Source organism: Coffea arabica, chromosome 1e, assembly GCF_036785885.1.
Source record: "Coffea arabica cultivar ET-39 chromosome 1e, Coffea Arabica ET-39 HiFi, whole genome shotgun sequence".
Taxonomy (NCBI): Eukaryota; Viridiplantae; Streptophyta; class Magnoliopsida; order Gentianales; family Rubiaceae; genus Coffea; species Coffea arabica.
In genome coordinates this window covers 54,087,148-54,104,630 of record NC_092311.1, presented here as the reverse complement: position 1 = coordinate 54,104,630, position 17,483 = coordinate 54,087,148, and the positions used below count along the sequence as shown (strand labels likewise).

The following is a 17,483-nucleotide window of genomic DNA, read 5'->3' as shown; positions in this document are numbered from 1 at the left end:
CCCTAAGCTCGGCCACATCCCCAGTCTACCGTGTAGGTGACTTCGGCAATGCACCTCAGCTGCACGCTGATGATGCCAAGACACCTGACATCACCCGGGATCAGTGTTTTATCTGAAAAGCACTGTCGCACTTAATGACTACTGCGAAGGACTCCGCGTCACCCTGTCCAGGCGGCTACAGTGTCAGGGTCAGGCCACCTGACAGGGAGCAGAGCCGTAATGGCAGGGCATGGGTCCCATCGGCATAAGACCTCCATCCTGCCCTCCACTCTCGCCCTATAAATACCCCACACACTCCCAACAAGTAAGCATACTGTTCATTTGACAATACCACTGCTTTTCTCTCGTTCTCATACTAACTTGAGCATCGGAGTGATCCCAGGGGAGAAGCCCCGCCATTCACTTCGGACACACAGATACAGCTCACCTCAGAAGAGGCTGATTTCGGCTGGTTCAACCGCCTCCCAAAAATCACCTCCTCATGACTCGACTCGTCCAACCAAAATTCACCGAGTCACTTTACAAAGAAAGTTCATTGAATTCAAGAACAGACATTAAACAAGTAGTATTACTTGCTACTTATGTCTGTCCGCCTAGTAGAACCAAGTAACATTTAAATCTCCAAAGTTACTGCAAAGATGCAATGCATCCTGATTTAAGGACAGGTAGTAATTAATACTCTTCGGCTTCCTCCTCTGGTTTCTTCTCAGGGAAACGAGTTGCCTTGTTGCGTTGGCCTCCTCTGAGCGATCAATGAATTTCACGGAAGTTACAGTAGCAGCAATCTTTTTTCTTTTATTGTCTCAGTCATGGCTTTTGTTAATGCGTCAGCGTCACCACTTCCAAGCTAGCGTGAAAAATGAAATGCAAATGTGATTAGCACCGGCACCTCATTTTATTCTGAGACTGATTACCGGTACAATACAAGTTAGAGAGAGAGAAAAGGGGACGTACGCGGGTATGTGGTGCTGCTGACTGTGTCCATTACCGCTTTTACCACCATGGCCGTGGGCTTCCCTTTTTGCGGTTTTGCCAAAAATTGACCGATGAGAGAAAATTGACAGCCAAGCTTAAACGAGCTTTTTTCAACTTTGGTAACACCGGCATTGGGATTGGGTGAGAAAACAAAATTAAAACGATGACGTGACTCAGGTGACAGCAGTGCTTCACCAATCAGCCCCCCATTAGATCGCAAATCTTTGGGAATCCCAATGGGGTTTTAAGTCAAAAGCGTGGGATCCCAGTCTCAATTGATGCTCATCCACTGGTCCAATTCCAACCTGTGGAGCTTAATTATTGTTTTTGAGAAAAAGAGATTGGGATTTGAGTGCTGCTGATTTTCTTGCGTTTTTTTTCCCCCCTCTTTTGAGGGTTTATTGCATTAGGACTCGTGCAAAATAGTACCTCTACAATCTAATCGTTGAGCGACTAAACAGCACACGCCCTCTCATAATCACCTGCTAATCGGCAATTACGTACACCTCCTGTATTCATTGTATTTATACGCTCGGAACAGTTGACTATTTACTTCTTTTTTCCTTTTCTTTAATTGGGCTAGAGATTTTCTATTTAAATCCATATATTGTTTTTTTTTTTCAAAAATTAAACCAAGAAAAAGTTGACTAGTGGCGTTAATTTGCCCCACCAACAAAAAGGTTGACCGGAGAACAACACCCAGATACTCCACTTCCCAACTGTAAATTAAGTCCGGGCTTAGCTGGGTACGTTGTAAGGGATTAGCTCTTAATTAAAGAGTTCAATAATAATAATCATCATCATCATTCCGAAGCGTGCATGTGCCACAGCATTACTCGTACCACATGCATTGCATGCAACCAAAGAACGGATCATCATCCCGAAAAGAAAAGAAAAAAAAAAAGATAAAGAAACAAAATTCAGAGTGAATCGGTAACAAACTATCACATGACGTTTTTACGTGTATGTATAGAGCTGAGAAGCCAAAAGAATCTTTCAGCTTGCGATGGCCGGTGACGGAAAAAAGAGCATCAATTAGAGAGAATATTGAAGACGAGAGTCACGGGTCTTTGATTGTTGTTAAACAAAACCGCGAATCACATCAATATTATTATTATTTTAACGGAATTTGTAATTAAAGAAGAGCGTAACCCACGTTCATCAACTGCCATTGTTATTTTATCTGTACACAGGAAAATGAGGTCGTGTTTACATTTACATGCATTGCATCGCCTAGATTCCGTCTTAATTTGCACAAAAAGTTGAAAAGTTAGCTTAATTGATGATGGTGGGCAAAATTATATTTCAGCCATCAATTAAGACTCTTCTTGTATCTGAGAAGATGGATTATAATATATATATATCCTTAATTTTGGGATGGCTTGGCTTGCATTATACTATATTATAAGACTCGATTCTGGTGCTTGGTGGGCACGCATGAAAGAAAGACAAAAGTCCAATAAATTAATTGTCTTTACGGGACGGGACAAAATGTCAAAATGTCAAAATGTCGTTGGTCGTATGAAGATTACAAGAATTGATGCTGAGTACTGAGCAGGAAGCAGCTCAAGAAAACGGTGCATTTGACTGCTGTAATGCACTGTTGTTGAATCAGAACAAGGGAACCCCAAAAAAAATAAATAAAGATTATTCAGAAATTGGGGAAATGTTTTATTAACAGTCTGACTGACTCTACACTTAAAAAATATTTTCCCCACTTTCTGAATATTTCTTATTTTCTTTTGAAGGAATTTCTGAATACAAAAAGAACCCGTTATTACTCGAGAGAGAACATACATGTAGCAATTCTTTTTGCCCGGGATAGAGATACAGAGCATTACAAACAGCAGACCAAAATTATTTCTGGTTCGGGAAAGGATATAACACAGATCCATTGAAAGAGATATCCGAGTTTCTAAACAGAGAGATATGCTCTTCAGCAGAGTACGATAGAATTATTTATTATATAGAAATTTTTTTTTTTTTATTATCGTTTCATAAGGGACTTGGAAATCGTTTCTGGTCGACTCCTTCAGGCAGGCGTGCTGTATCAAGTTGTGCTAATTAATCATCCCGCACGGTCGGTCGGCTCGCTCGCGCTAACTGGCTCGTCTTTCCTTGTTCAACACAACGTAAGATAAGACTACGAGTTCTTAAATCAGCCCAACACTAGTCGCTTTTGTCTTTTTCATCTGACTTTAATATAACCAATCCTCTGTGTTGTGTAAAATTACTAAATTAGACTCCGACATAGAGAGGTTGCGTGGGATTTTTTTTCCCGTTTCTTTCCAGATCAAAGTGATACATAGCTAGGCGTCCCTTGCTTTCTTATTAGACTTTTAAGAGCCAGCGGCAATTACTTTGAAAATTGCGAAGGATGAAAATGTGTGTGAGAAGATGACAAAGAAAGAAACAAGAAGATGCAAAAGGACAAGATGACAAGCACAGTGGAGAAAGAGCGTGTGGAAAATAATTCAATTGGAGCACGATAGCAGAGGCGGATGGAGCACTTAATATTTTATTAAGTTATACTACTGCTACTAATAATATTGGAGGACCTTGGTGGGATATTGACCCAATCGGCACAAGAAGCCAAATGCTGTTCCTAGTTGTTGACCTAACGCACAAAAAGCCAAACTGGATGTGGGGCGCACCCCTTTCTTTTTCTTTCCCCATCCCCCCCCCCGGGCCACCATCTTTTTGAGCTTTCTTCTGGAAAAAAAAAAAAGAAAAATTGGAAAATGAATGCCGAGGCCTTGGAATTTTATGCCTCGATACGCAAGAAAGCGGAAAAGGACAAAGAAGAAGGAAAAATCAAAACTCAAAACTGCGGACGGGAAGGGATTGGGGTTGGGTTGGCGTGGGCCGTGGGGCAAAAAAAAAAAAAAAAGACTACTAGAAGAAGTATGAACGAATGTATGATACTGGTACAAGGATTGACTTGGTATATACATACATATATACTATTATATATTGACTTGGTGGAATTTTGAGGGCAACAAGTTTGGTATGCTTTGTGTGTGGCACATGCTCAGCCACCTTCACAAACGACAACCAGTTGCGTCCATATTTTGCAACCTTTTTGGTTCTGGCGTGCTGCTTCTTCTGTTTCCCAGTCTCCCACCCCCCACCCCACGACACCACCTCAACCTCCGATGAATAAATACCAAGTACAATCAATAACTCAAACAGTAGCCAATATAATTGTTGATTCTCCAATTTTCGTTTGTCCTGTCCTGATACACATTCATACCAACTAATCGATTTAGCTTATTTTTTTGTTGCACTTGTTGTCCCCCTTTCCTTTTACCACCAAAGAGTAGCCCAAAAGTAGAGGTGGCAAAATGGGCGGGATGGGCGGGATTTGCTTGGGTTTGTGATGGAATCGAGTTATATGGGTTTGGGCCCAACCTTACCCATATGTGTTTTGGGACTAATTTGGGCGGGATCACTTTGGGATGTGTTTAGATTGATCTCGCCCAATACCCAAATCTATTTTCTACATATTTTTTTTCCTTTAATTCATTTTTATTTTTTATATAATTTTAATAATTTTGATTTATTAAATTTTTTTTAGTTTTATTAAATAAACATGCAAGTGCTTTATACTCAGAATTCCCATAAAAAATTGGATTAACAAATAAAGGAAAAAATAGATATACAGTCATATTCCAACATATATCAAGATGACCAAGGTACTTAAGGTGTTGAATATTTATCCTCATCATTGTCCAAAGATGACAGGTCTAAATTGACTGAAATGTTGAAAATTCTTGTGGATAATGACTAGGAAAACTACTAAATTATATTCTCTAGTATGACTATAAAAATTGTTAAAGATAATTTTTTAATCTAAGACTCCGTTTGGATTGGCTATTTTTTCAAAAAATAAGTTTTTCAAATACAATGTTACAGTAATATACAATAACTCAAAAAACATCCCATCCATATTAGTATATCAAATATTTCAAAAAAAATTTATAGTAAAAATTTTTCATATACACTGCTATAATAAAATATTTCAAAAATACCCCCCAAAAATAGCTAAACCAAACAGAGCCCTTATTATTTGAGCCCAATGGGTACCCAAGTATTTCTCAAGTATTCCCATCAATTAATGGGTACAATTGGGATTTGTCCCATTTTAAACCCAATATCAAAATCCAATACCCATCCCGCCCAAAGTCCCCATGGGCATGGGTAACCCATTGGGACTTGGGACAAATTGCCACCTCTACCCAAAAGGTAGCAACGCTGCTATCTTTTCTACACTAAAAAGTACTAGTAGTAATTTTTATTTGGAATAGAATAGGAGTATAAGGTACTATCATCGTTTGTTATTTATTTTTTTTTTTAAAAAAGTAAATACTCTAAGAAGTGTTTTACTAGTATAAGATGGCGGCACGTTAGATTTTAATTTAAGGGTCCGGATTGGATCCAAGTACAAATATCCATGTCCGTGTGTTCGTTTGAAGTTTACTAGTTTAGCCGTGCAGCTGCCTTGCACCCGCACTTTGGCTTGGTGCACTTTGTTTCCTCGCTTCCACTACTACCAGGCTAGTCCGGTGGTACTTCAATTAGTCGTTAATTAACTGCTGGTATAATAATATAATATGCTCTGCCTTGTCTTTTGTTTTGTCAACTTTCTTCTTCCTTTTTCTCCCCCCGCGGCCATCATCGGTTGGTTCATGTATTCTTCTACCAGTACAACTTTCGGTTATGCCCCTCGTCCTCATCTTTTCATATTTCAACCAGACATTTGGTTTCGTTGTTCGTGAGGACCCCACTTCCACCTCGTTTTACCTCTCTCTCCTTCTCTACCTACTATAGCCCATCTCTCCCTCCCCATCCAAAATGAAAAATTCTAATATATATATATATATATATATATAGTAGAATCACTATTGGTACTGGGTAGCTACTCCCCTTTGGCAGGATGGATGGACGCGTGTCGACTTTCTGAAATACCAGCTACCAAGCCCCCTCCCCTTTCCCAACCAAACAAAGGGCCCCCGCTATCCTCGTATCTACTCAAGTAAAGGGTAGACCTTTGACGGTGGGACCTTTCTCACTACTGACACGTGTCGATCACCGGTGGCATATCCCAAAAAGACGCTACGCTAATGAACGACAAAATCCACAAAGAGGAAAGAAATTTTCTCTTCTTTTTTTTGTGGGGAAGAGTAAGAAAATACTAGTAGGAAAAGAAAATGAGGGAATAAAGAAAAGCCTGCGAGTTGTCCTGACCGAAGACATGCCGTCACGCGCTTCTCGCTAAATGACAAAATACGTGTCAGTCCTCCTCCGTGGGTTCGAGGGGTGGGTGGAATTGCGAGGGCATTTGGGTCATTCTATAAACAGGCTTTTGGCAGAGGACTAGAGACGAAACCTCTTTGTCGCCACGTGTCTTGGCGTCGGCCGCACGCTGGAAAAGCCAATTGTTTCCGTCCTCTCTGCACTCTTCGGTGTCTTCATTTACTATCTCTCTTTTTCTTCTTCTTCGTTTTTTCCTCCTTTTTTTCAGAAATTAAGCACAAGTACGCCTAAAGTCAGAGACAGTTTGGCTGACTCCAAGCCCTCCTTTTCTTTTCCTTTTTCCTTGTTTTTTTCCCCCTTTCCATTTGTATGTCCAGCTGTCGGAGGAACCAGCTTAGTACGTTAGCTTTCCATTTTGGTGCCTTTTTATCTTTTTCTCCTCTTCTTTGGTTAAAAGATGATCAAAGATCCAAGGCTCCCCACCCTAGCCAGCAAAGACTGAGGTGCTATTTTTATTTTCCTCCAATGGATTTTATTATAACGGAAAGGGCAAAAAAAATCAATTTTAATTACTTTATTCTATTTTTCAAATCGAAATTTTTTGTCAATCTTGGAACACGTCTGATACGATGTGCAAGTTCTCTTTTTTTTTTTTTTGTCAAAATCAGCAGACTTTTGAACGCTTTTTTACTAACCTGAATCCCGTGAGAACCCACAAAAGCCGGCAACTTTTGAGGGCCTCACAGGAGACTAATATACTAACCATGTGCAAGTTCCCAGTGTTGCGCTATTTGTATAATTCCAAAATCATCTTTCAGCCTGATAGGGATTGTGGCAACTTGAACTCCGATATGTGTCGTCTCCATTACTAATTTTTATGTATCTATTCATCATTTGAGATATTCTAGAAGCTTTCTAATACTCCAACATGTGTTAATCATTAGTAGTTTATGCACGGGAGATAAAAAGCTAGTAAAAATCGAATCAAATCTAACACGTGGCAGATTTAGTACTCACCATTAGTTTTAGAAATTCGATATGATAAGGTTAAATTTTAAGCTTTGATACGTAAAACAATCAAGGCTACTAGAACTCCCCTCTGCAAGGGGGGGATTATTGGGGCAAGGGCGGCGGGAATATATATAGTAACATAAGGAATCAAAGATTCTTAACCGCCGTATTACTCAATCAAGCTCAATTACGCTTGAGTTATACATGAACATACTTTTTTAAAACCTTGTTTTTAAGTAAATTTATGCTAGAACATTTTAACTCCAATGTTATATACCCTAATTCTTATGAGTTTATCATTAGTTAAACTCGAAAAATATACCCCATATGTACCCTGTATCATATGTATACTGATAGATGGGGAGTCCGTAGAGCTCGTTGAGTGCCTGACTCGACTTGGATTTATAATCTGCTTGAATTTGTGGCCCTTGTCTTAGTAAAATAGGGCTAAATGTAAAAAAACCTCCACGAACTATTTATCTAGTTGCAGTTTAAAGGCACCGGTCAAAAGGGGAGACAGCTGCGGATGGAATTAATTAGGGAAGAGCTCCATAAGAACCGGTCGTGAGTGCATGGTACCACAACAGCGGGAGCCGCAACCGATGATGCATGAGAGAGCTCAATGAGAACCGGTGGTACCAGAGATGATGGAGCTGCAACCAATGACGCTCAGTTGCATGTGTTGGATCTCAATGGGGAAGAGGAAAGAGCGGGACACACCGGAAGTCATACTCATACAGCGCCTTGGTGCGGCGTCTTATAGATAGGCTACCCTTGCCAGCCAGTGAGAAGGAAATCAGAATTATTTGTAATATTATTTGAAATAATTACTGTAACACTTTTTATAATGTGATGTATGTGAAATAAAAAGTAGTTGAAAATATAAAAAGGTGAATTGGTAAATATGTTTATGATGCAAACGAAATATTATTTGGGATAATTTGGCAATCCAAACACACTCAGAATCATCCTTAAATTCATCATTTGTACAAACTCCTTTTTTGTTCAAAAATATTGAGCTCTTGCTACCACCAATCGTCATTTCATCCCTATTGTTCCCTTTGCCCGCCCTTCCACAAAGGCTTTCTTATAATTTGATTTTTCTTTTTAGATTTCTACAGTTTCCTTCTCAAGTTTTTTTGACCCAAAATCCATCCAGAAATTTTGTGAACTCTAGTTAAAGACTCCTAATGTACCGACAACAAAATTAGGAGCCGAGGTTGATTGTTTAATTGTGTTCAATTTGAACGTTTTTCCTAAAGGATATTATACATTCATATAACATTCTTGCATAAGTGAATGTTCAATTTGATTTTTTTCAAAGTCAAGTCCATAAAATTTAATTCAACCTAAGCTTTCGACCTTTTTTTTTTTTACCTTGAATCCATCACTTGAGACACGCATAATTATTTTTTTAGGAGCAAAAAGATCAAACCTCATTTATAGTTAAACAAATGACCTGATCTATATTCACTTTCACCTCTCAAAAAGTAGGATCTAACATAACTGCATGTTGGTCATGTGGTGATTTTAGAATAAAAAGTGGTTGAAAATTTAGACAACGATCAAATTTTATTAATCTGAGTTTGCAAAGACCATAAAATTAATATTTTAAAAGTGATGAACGTAAAAATTCATTTAAGAAAATGTATAGGAAGATAGTGTGTGTCACTATATAAAGTATGTAAGTTAGTGGTAAAGGCACACATCGTGCGCGTGCACGCTAAAAATAATAGGATAGGAGTGTATCTTTTTTTTTTATTATTTTTGAAAAGAGAGGAAACTATTGGCGGCTCCATTTGGATTTGAGAGTTTTTCAAAAACTTGTTTTTCATCTACAATATTATAGTAAAAATTTTACAAAAACAACTTCAAAAACACTATATCCAAACAAATATTTTAAAAATAACTCCAAATATACAAAAAATATATTTATATATAAATATTATATACAAAAAAATATATTTTGTTTAATAAATATATAAATACATATATAAATATTAATAGAAAAATTAATATATAAAAATATTTTTATATAAAAATATTAATACAAAATATAAATATATATATTTACATATATTTACATATATTTATAAATATATTTATATTTATTTATTTAAATATATAAATATATTTAATTATGTATATATTTATATAAATAATATATTTATATAAATTTATAAATATTTTTATTTCAAATATTTTTATAATATGTAAATCAATATATATATTAATATGTATATTTTGATATTTATATTTCAATTATGAATATAAGATATATATAAATTATAGTAATATTAATATATTTCAATTATGTATATTAATATGTATAATATATATATTATATCAATTGAAATAAATATTATATTTTTATATATAAATATAAATATTTTATTTAAATATAAGTATATATAAGTATATATATTTATATAAATATATAAATATATTTATTTATATATTTATATAAATATGTAAATATATTTATTTCAACTTTGTTTTACAATATGTATATTAATATATATTAATATGTATATTTCAATTATGTATATTTTATTATATATAAATTATATTAATATTAAGCTGTAATTTAAATTATGCATATTAATATGTATGTTATATATATTATATCAATTGAAATAAATATATGTATTTATATATAAATATTAATATTTGTTTAAAATATATTTTTATATATATTTATATAAATATATAAATATATACATATCAATTTTGTTTTATAATGTGTATATTAATATATATATTTGTATATGTATATTAAATATATAATAATATACATATTAAAAAATGAAATTGAAATAAAAATATTATATATATAAATAAATAAACATTAATATATAGAAACAGAGCCAGTATATATTTAAAAAGAATCTCAACAAAATTCTAAATTATAAAAATATTCAAAAATAAAAATTAAAAAATACCTCTAAAAACAATCCAAAAACATCTACAGTAAAAGTTTTTCATATACACACTTACAGTAAAGTTTTTAAAAAATACCTTCAAAAACAGCTAATCCAAGCGGAGCCGGCGATTTTAGAAAATTTTGTTCCAGTTGTAAACGTGGGAGATAGTGTGTGTCACTACATAAAGTACGAAAAATAGGGTAGAATTGTATAGTGTTCCATCGTGTAACGACAAAATAAAATAAAAATGATGACAGAAATTTTAGGCATCAAATCCATCGCCAAGACTTTGTATAGATGTATGCGAAATTTTGTAAAATACATACTAGGCAGACATTACTTGCCACGATGGCTATGGCTATTGATATTCATATCTATATTTTCTGGCAAATGTTTCCAAAACGTATTACCTACGTAGAGAATAGCGTGGTGGTACAAAACAAAGGGCACCACAACAAAATAGGGTGGTTATATTTTCTTATGAATTATGAATGCCTTGTGACAGAGCGTTACTTCTGCATGCGATGGGTCACATTTGACATTTTTTTTTTAATGGACTTAGCAAAAGTAGGTCTGGCATTAGCTTTAATCACAAACCGAGTATGAGGAACAAAAACCTTTATTGTACGAAATATTTTGGTTTGTAAATAAGAGGTTTGTGTATCTTCAGTGTTATACTTTTAATAAAAATAAAAAAAGAGATAAATGTTTTTTGTGCAAAAGTATTGTAATTTAGGGGTGGGTGATATTTTTAAAGCATTAATAATTTATTTATTTTCTTTCTTTACTTTGCTCATTTGATGACCTAGGAAAAACCTTTTAAATATGGCAATTAAAAAGCCCCTACTTCGCTTTAACTATGGCAATTTAAATAGCACTACTAATTACGAGGTGAAAAAAGAGAATGCAACGCACCGGCGAATAAATTAAATGACAAATACTGGAGTTGTATAATAATACTCCTTACTCATATGAAATGGTGGGGGCCTACTAAACAGTTTATTTCGGCCGCCCCCTTTGTCGTCTCTTTCGTCTCCGCCCACCACCGTCGTCCCTTTGCGTTTGACTTCACGCCCCCCCTCTCTGTCTCTCTCTCTTCCCCTGCTCTCTTATCCTTCTCTCATCCCAACCCCTACACCCACCCCCTCCCCCCGGCTCCCAAGTCCCGCATTCTCACTCTTTTCTGTCTTCGTCTCCTCTCTCTCTCTCTCCCCCTCCTTTAATAGTACTAGTTTTTCCTCCCATTTATCTCTGTTCCCTTTTCATCTGAGTCGAATTAGAAATAGAGATATACTACTATATGTCTGTGTGGTGCCTCTACACAATCTCCTTTCCTTGATCTTCTTCTGCGTGTCTGAAGCCTCTGTTGTTATTTCAGAAGTGTCTCTTCTTGTTCAGAAGCTCGTAACGAGGAATCAAACCCTGCGGTCCTCACCCTCCACACACGCACCCTCTCTACTCTAGTACTATTTGTATCCATACATACTTAAAAAAAAAAAAAAGGGAGAGGAAAAACAGAGAGAATAGAAAGAGACCTGAGTGAGAGTGATTCATTCACTCATTCTTAACTTGATAAAAATCGATCTTTGGTCTCTGTGATACGTTATGAGCTGTCAAAGACTGATATTTTTGAAGATCAGCTAGCTTTCAGCCCTTTTAAGGTTTCGCAAAGATTGAATCTTTGAACGAAAAAGTCCATGGCTGGTAGTAATGAAATCAACGCTAGTGAATCCAAGGTATTATCCAATCCCCCACCCTTCCCCCATCTTTCCCTTTTTTCATTTTTTCAATCGTAGCTAATCATGATACTAATCACTACTTAATTACAAGATTATGTCTTAATCTGGTTTCTGGGTTTTGTTACATTTTTGCTGCTTTGACAATTTCTGCAGAGGCTTTTGGGCTTCTTGTTCAAGAAAGATCACTTGTTTACAGAAAAAAGATTAATTTTTTGTTATCCCTTTTGCTTTTACGTCTCAATTTGTGGTTTGATGTATTGCACTGTTTTCTTTCCCTTTTTCAGCTGAATTAGCAGCCCTCGGAAAGATATTTTTACTTGTTCGTTTGGGGCTTTTGGGGGTTCTTTCTATACTTTTCATTTGCTTTCTTTTTTTAGGATGTGCAGCAATTTTTTTCTTCACTTTTCCCTTTATTTCTGGTTGCCTTTGATTTAAGATATACTTGGGGAAAATATAGTCGATTTTAGTTGTCAATCTGTAGTGCTTGTTATTGGGTCCTGAAAGTCTAACATTGGTATCCATCTTTTTTTGGTTTTCCCCAGAGGGTTGTTCCACTTAATACATGGATACTTATATCCAATTTCAAGCTCGCTTACAACATGCTTCGCCGTCCTGATGGCACCTTTAATCGTGAATTGGCTGAGTTTCTTGACCGAAAGGTTCCTGCCAACACCATTCCAGTTGATGGTGTATATTCATTTGATGTTGTTGACCGTGCTACAAGCCTGCTTAATCGAGTCTACCGGCCTGCCCCAGAAAACGAGGATCAGTGGGGAAAGATAGAACTTGAAAAGCCCTTGAGCACTACTGAAGCTGTTCCAGTTATTGTTTTCTTCCACGGTGGAAGTTTTACTCATTCTTCAGCTAATAGTGCTATCTATGACACCCTTTGTCGTCGCTTAGTCAGCATTTGCAAAGCTGTTGTTGTATCTGTAAATTATCGTCGATCGCCAGAATATAGATATCCTTGTGCGTATGATGATGGATGGGCTGCTCTAAAGTGGGCACATTCGAGACCATGGCTGCGAAGTGGGAAGGATCTGAAGGTTCATACATACTTGGCTGGTGATAGTTCTGGTGGTAATATTGTGCACCATGTTGCGGTTAGGGCTGCCGAATCTGGGGTCGAAGTGTTAGGCAACATTCTTCTTCAGCCATTATTTGGCGGGCAAGAGAGAACAGAGTCAGAGAAGAGGTTAGATGGGAAGTACTTTGTAAAAATCCAAGACAGGGATTGGTATTGGAGAGCATTTCTACCAGAAGGAGAAGATAGAGACCACCCTGCCTGCAATATATTTGGCCCCAGGGGTAGAAGCCTTGAAGGATTGAATTTCCCAAAAAGCCTTGTTCTTGTGCCTGGTTTGGATCTTGTCCAGGATTGGCAATTGGCTTATGTCGAAGGGCTCAAAAGATCGGGGAAAGAGGCGAAGCTCCTGCATTTTAAGGATGCCACAATTGGTTTCTTCTTCTTGCCCAATAACGACTACTTCTATACTCTCATGGAGGAAATTACCAGTTTTATCCATTCTAACTGTTAATACATTAATTAACTTCATTACTGGCAGCCATACATGACAGAAAGCTTGACATTCATGCGGGTTCCTTTTATTTCCCCTTTCGGCAGTGATGGTGTGTAGTTGTATGAATTGTGTAGAATTACTACTTACTGTTGTTTTCAACTTGTTATTTCTCGTGGTTGTATAAGAAGGGTGGATGTCTCGGGGGACTGGCTGTACCCCATCCGAAGATCAATTGCCGTCCGTTTTATTGGGGTACATAAAGCTGGTTTCTCGTGTTGGGACGTTGATCAGTCAGATACTGAAGACTGCAACTTATTATGGATTTGCATAAGGTCTTCGGCTCAAGCTTTACCACATCCATATAAAACCTCTGGCCACGAAGGAGGAGGATGTAGCACTCAGGTTAATGGTTGCTGGTCACTCAGGTGACATCAGCGCGTCGCTATTAGCAGAAAGTCTAATTTCAGAGTATGATTGCAAATTCATGGGGCTGTAAACCTGTATGTTATATACTGTTCGGTAGAGATATATATTAAGATTTTGTTTGTTTACTCTCTTCTACGGGATTACTGTTTTGAAGCTCAGGCTATGTCTATACTATGTTGACTTTAATTGTAAGTAATTGTCTCCACGGCGAGAATTCTAATTTTGCTAATGATCTTTAGTGCTTTTAACTAATCCTGACTTCTTATCGATCACTCTCGCATTGAAGCTGTTTGAAGTCAACCATGAACTGTTTTGGATCGTTTAGTCCTTGGAAATTTTTTATTGCTCTGTTCAAAATTTTCACGGAGCTGCCTGCATGAGAATTTTGCAGATGTTTGCTCGGGCAATCTTTTGAACTGGCGTATTGCATGGGATTTTTGTCCACGGAAGCATCAATCAATCGTTTAGACTTGAGAGATCTTCTTAACAACAACGTGAACTTTTGAAGAGAGAACCGTCCTTAGATTGGGAGCAAGGCTGTTGCAGATGATTATATATTTGATTGTTTTCCTCGTCAAGCGGCACCTTCTCTATTTCTCCTCTTACGATTAGATTAGATGGACAGACCATGAGTGTTAAAAAAGGTTAGCAGGGAAAAGTTTGTACGCTACTGCCTACTGAACTGAGACGCGAGTTGAAAGGTAAGTGGGAAAAGCTTGATCTGGGCCGTGAGTTGAATTCTCAAGTTATGTCAACTGATTCTAAGCTCTGATCCACAGCATCATCTGTCTCTTAGGGGAGCAGAGGAGCCCTTCTAACATGGCAAGAAAATAAACTCACCAGTTGGATTCTGCATGTCGTCCTTTGTGTGTCATTTTTTGTTTCCAAGTGAAGTGTGTGCATATATTTATGGGTCATCGCCGCCGATGGGTAGAATTGAAAATGGAGGAAAGGACGCGCGACAGGTGGTGGATTTTTTTTTTTGGGGGGCGTTTGGTTAGATCATAGATGGTGGACCATAAATGGAGATGAAAATCCCGTTGTCATCCGAAAGCTAAGAAGACTAAACCCCGTCCACCAAAAGCCAAAAGGACATCATACAAATATGGCTCAAAGGGACAGGAGTGGGAATCATGGACCTCGCCCGCCCAAACATGGACATTGGTTCTGGTTAAAAGCTCCTTGTCAGCACTCGATTGCTTTGTTCTTCTTGTTGGTGCTCTGGTCTTCAGACGTAGATGTGGGTTTGGAGTTTGGGATAAATAGCAAATGACGGGAATTAGCTTTTGTTTTTGATGGATAGAAGGAAAGGAAGTTCTCATCCGACATTCCCACTCCACTGGTGGCTGGGAATTTTGCAAGTACACTTTTTTTTTTTCTTCTTTTTTAAACTCTCTCGCTCTCTCCGACGGGACCACTTTTAATGAAAATTCACCACACGTACATGATACAAGTATACAACAACACCTAATGAATGGACGGATCTTGCGCCTCCTTAGTTCCCCAACCTATCCCTTCCATTTTCTTTTATCATCTTTTATTATTATTATTATTATTATTATTATTATTATTATTATTATTTCAATTTTGTAATTTTATTTATCTATTTTGGATTACTTTTCTGATGCCAGTAGTGTTTCAATGGCACTAAAGCCTAAAGGTTGCTTTCAAAACAAAAAAAAAAAAAAAAGCCTAAAGGTTGCTTTCAAATGAACAAAAAAAAAGGCCTAAAGGTTGAAAAATGAAACACAAAGTTACGAAGAGTACAATTAATTATCTTACTAACCTATCTTGACTTTTTAGGTCTTTGTTGTTTTCCCAAAAAAAAAAAAAACTATAGGCTTAATTAGTTGTGCATTTTGTCTGTCTGTCCATCACCAACGTAATCATTTCAGTTGGGTTTCGCTGCATGAGGATAATTAATTATTTTGTTTATGTATCTTTTTTGGGTTTTTCTTTAAGGGCATAATGGGAAAAAAAACTGTTGTAGTATCAAATATTATATAACAGCCTATCGATTTGCAATCACCGGAGTATTAAACTTCAAGAATCGTCAAAAAATTGCAACCCAGATGAGGTGAAAATACACAGCATTTTAACTCAGATGAGGGCATAAAAGTACAGAGAAACCCTGAAATTAATTTAATGGTGGGTCAATTAAGCAGCACCATTTGTCCTCGGGACATGTAATGTAAGTATGATGGGGCTGTTGTTTTGTGGATTAGCAGCTGGTTTAGCGTTTGCAAATGTGGTTTTATTAGCACGACAAGATGAAGTCATTTTCAATGGAAATGGCATTGGCCTCTTTTTTTTAAACAAAAATTTTAATTTTAATAAGCGCCAGCGATCCATAGACAATTAACCTTTTTTTTGGGTTAATTACATTTACCTCCCCTGAGGTTTGACCATATTACCAATCAATCCCTATAATTTGTCCAAATAATGGTCTCACCCTTTGAATGATCAAACATTTAACAAAAGCCCCCTTAATGCCGAAAATGCCCTTATTGAGGCCATGTTGCATTAAAAAAAGAACATATTTTTATTTTATTAACCCTGAAGCAATCCAAAAAAATAAAAAAAAGTTTTTGCTTATTATTTTATAAAAACCATATCTTTGCTTCCATAAATAGTTTTGAATCAATAATTATTTTAAATCTTAAAAATGAATATTAAAAATTAGATAAATTGAAAGAAAAATAAAAAAGGAAGAAATTATTTTAATTCTTGAAGTATGGTTCAAATTGAGGAAAACATGCCTTGTGCTCTACGCAACATGCCTTGAACCACAAATTCGAACCATACTTGAGGATTTAAAATAATTACTTCTTTTTTATTTTTCTTTCAATTTATCTAATTTTTAATATTCATTTTTAAGATTTAAAATAATTATTGATTCAAAACTATTTATGGAAGCAAAGATATGATTTTTATAAAAAAATAAGCAAAAACTTTTTTCTATTTTTTTGGATTACTTGAAGGTTAATAAATAAAAATATGTTCTTTTTTTAATGCAATATGGCCTCAAAAAGGGCATTTTCGACATTAAGGGGGTTTTTGTTAAACGTTTGATCATTCAAAGGGTGAGACCGTTATTTGGACAAATTACAGGGATTGATTGGTAATATGGTCAAACCTCAGGGGAGGTAAATGTAATTAACCCTTTTTTTTTTGTTTAATTTGTTTGTCAGTAGCTCTGGCCTCTGGGTGGGTGAGAGGCCAATAATTTATAGGGTACTTACTATAGCCACTTTGATAATCCTGTATTCATTTTTCATCTGTCCCAAATTGTAGTCCAGTTTCCAATTGAAGAATGTAATTATATTTTAATTTTCTTAAAATACCCTTATTCAATGTAAGTAGCTGTTACTATAAACCTACCCCATTTAATGAGAGTTGATTCTTTTTTACCATCAATTCAAGTTCCCATAAAGTTGTACCATATTTAATGTGAGGGTATTTTAGAAAAATAGCAATCTAAATTTACTTTTCCAACAAAGTTAATTACTTTTTCTTAAACTGTGTGAAAAAAGAAACAGGACTATTAAAGTGGGACGGAGGGAGTACATGTTAAGTGGGATGTCCGCTGAGGCTTTTGGCTTGAGTTTTATGTTTATATATTAGTAGTATTT

The 17,483-nt window shown here is 36.1% G+C and overlaps 1 protein-coding gene across 1 annotated transcript; it reads left to right on the top strand.

Moving 5' to 3' along the window:
• The first annotated feature begins 11,335 nt into the window (after positions 1–11,335).
• LOC113717114 (gibberellin receptor GID1B) lies at positions 11,336–13,976 on the top strand. The gene is made up of 2 exons (XM_027241773.2): positions 11,336–11,902; positions 12,448–13,976. The coding sequence occupies exons 1-2, from the start codon at positions 11,864–11,866 to the stop codon at positions 13,441–13,443; spliced, it is 1,035 nt and encodes a 344-aa protein (XP_027097574.1). The 5' UTR covers positions 11,336–11,863; the 3' UTR covers positions 13,444–13,976.
• The last annotated feature ends 3,507 nt before the right edge of the window (positions 13,977–17,483 follow it).

Excerpts from the sequence above, each read along its gene's own strand:
- LOC113717114 (XM_027241773.2), top strand. The coding sequence starts at position 11,864 with ATGGCTGGTAGTAATGAAATCAACGCTAGTGAATCCAAG. Across the intron at positions 11,903-12,447 it reads TCAACGCTAGTGAATCCAAG|AGGGTTGTTCCACTTAATAC; the intron begins GTATTATCCAAT and ends GGTTTTCCCCAG.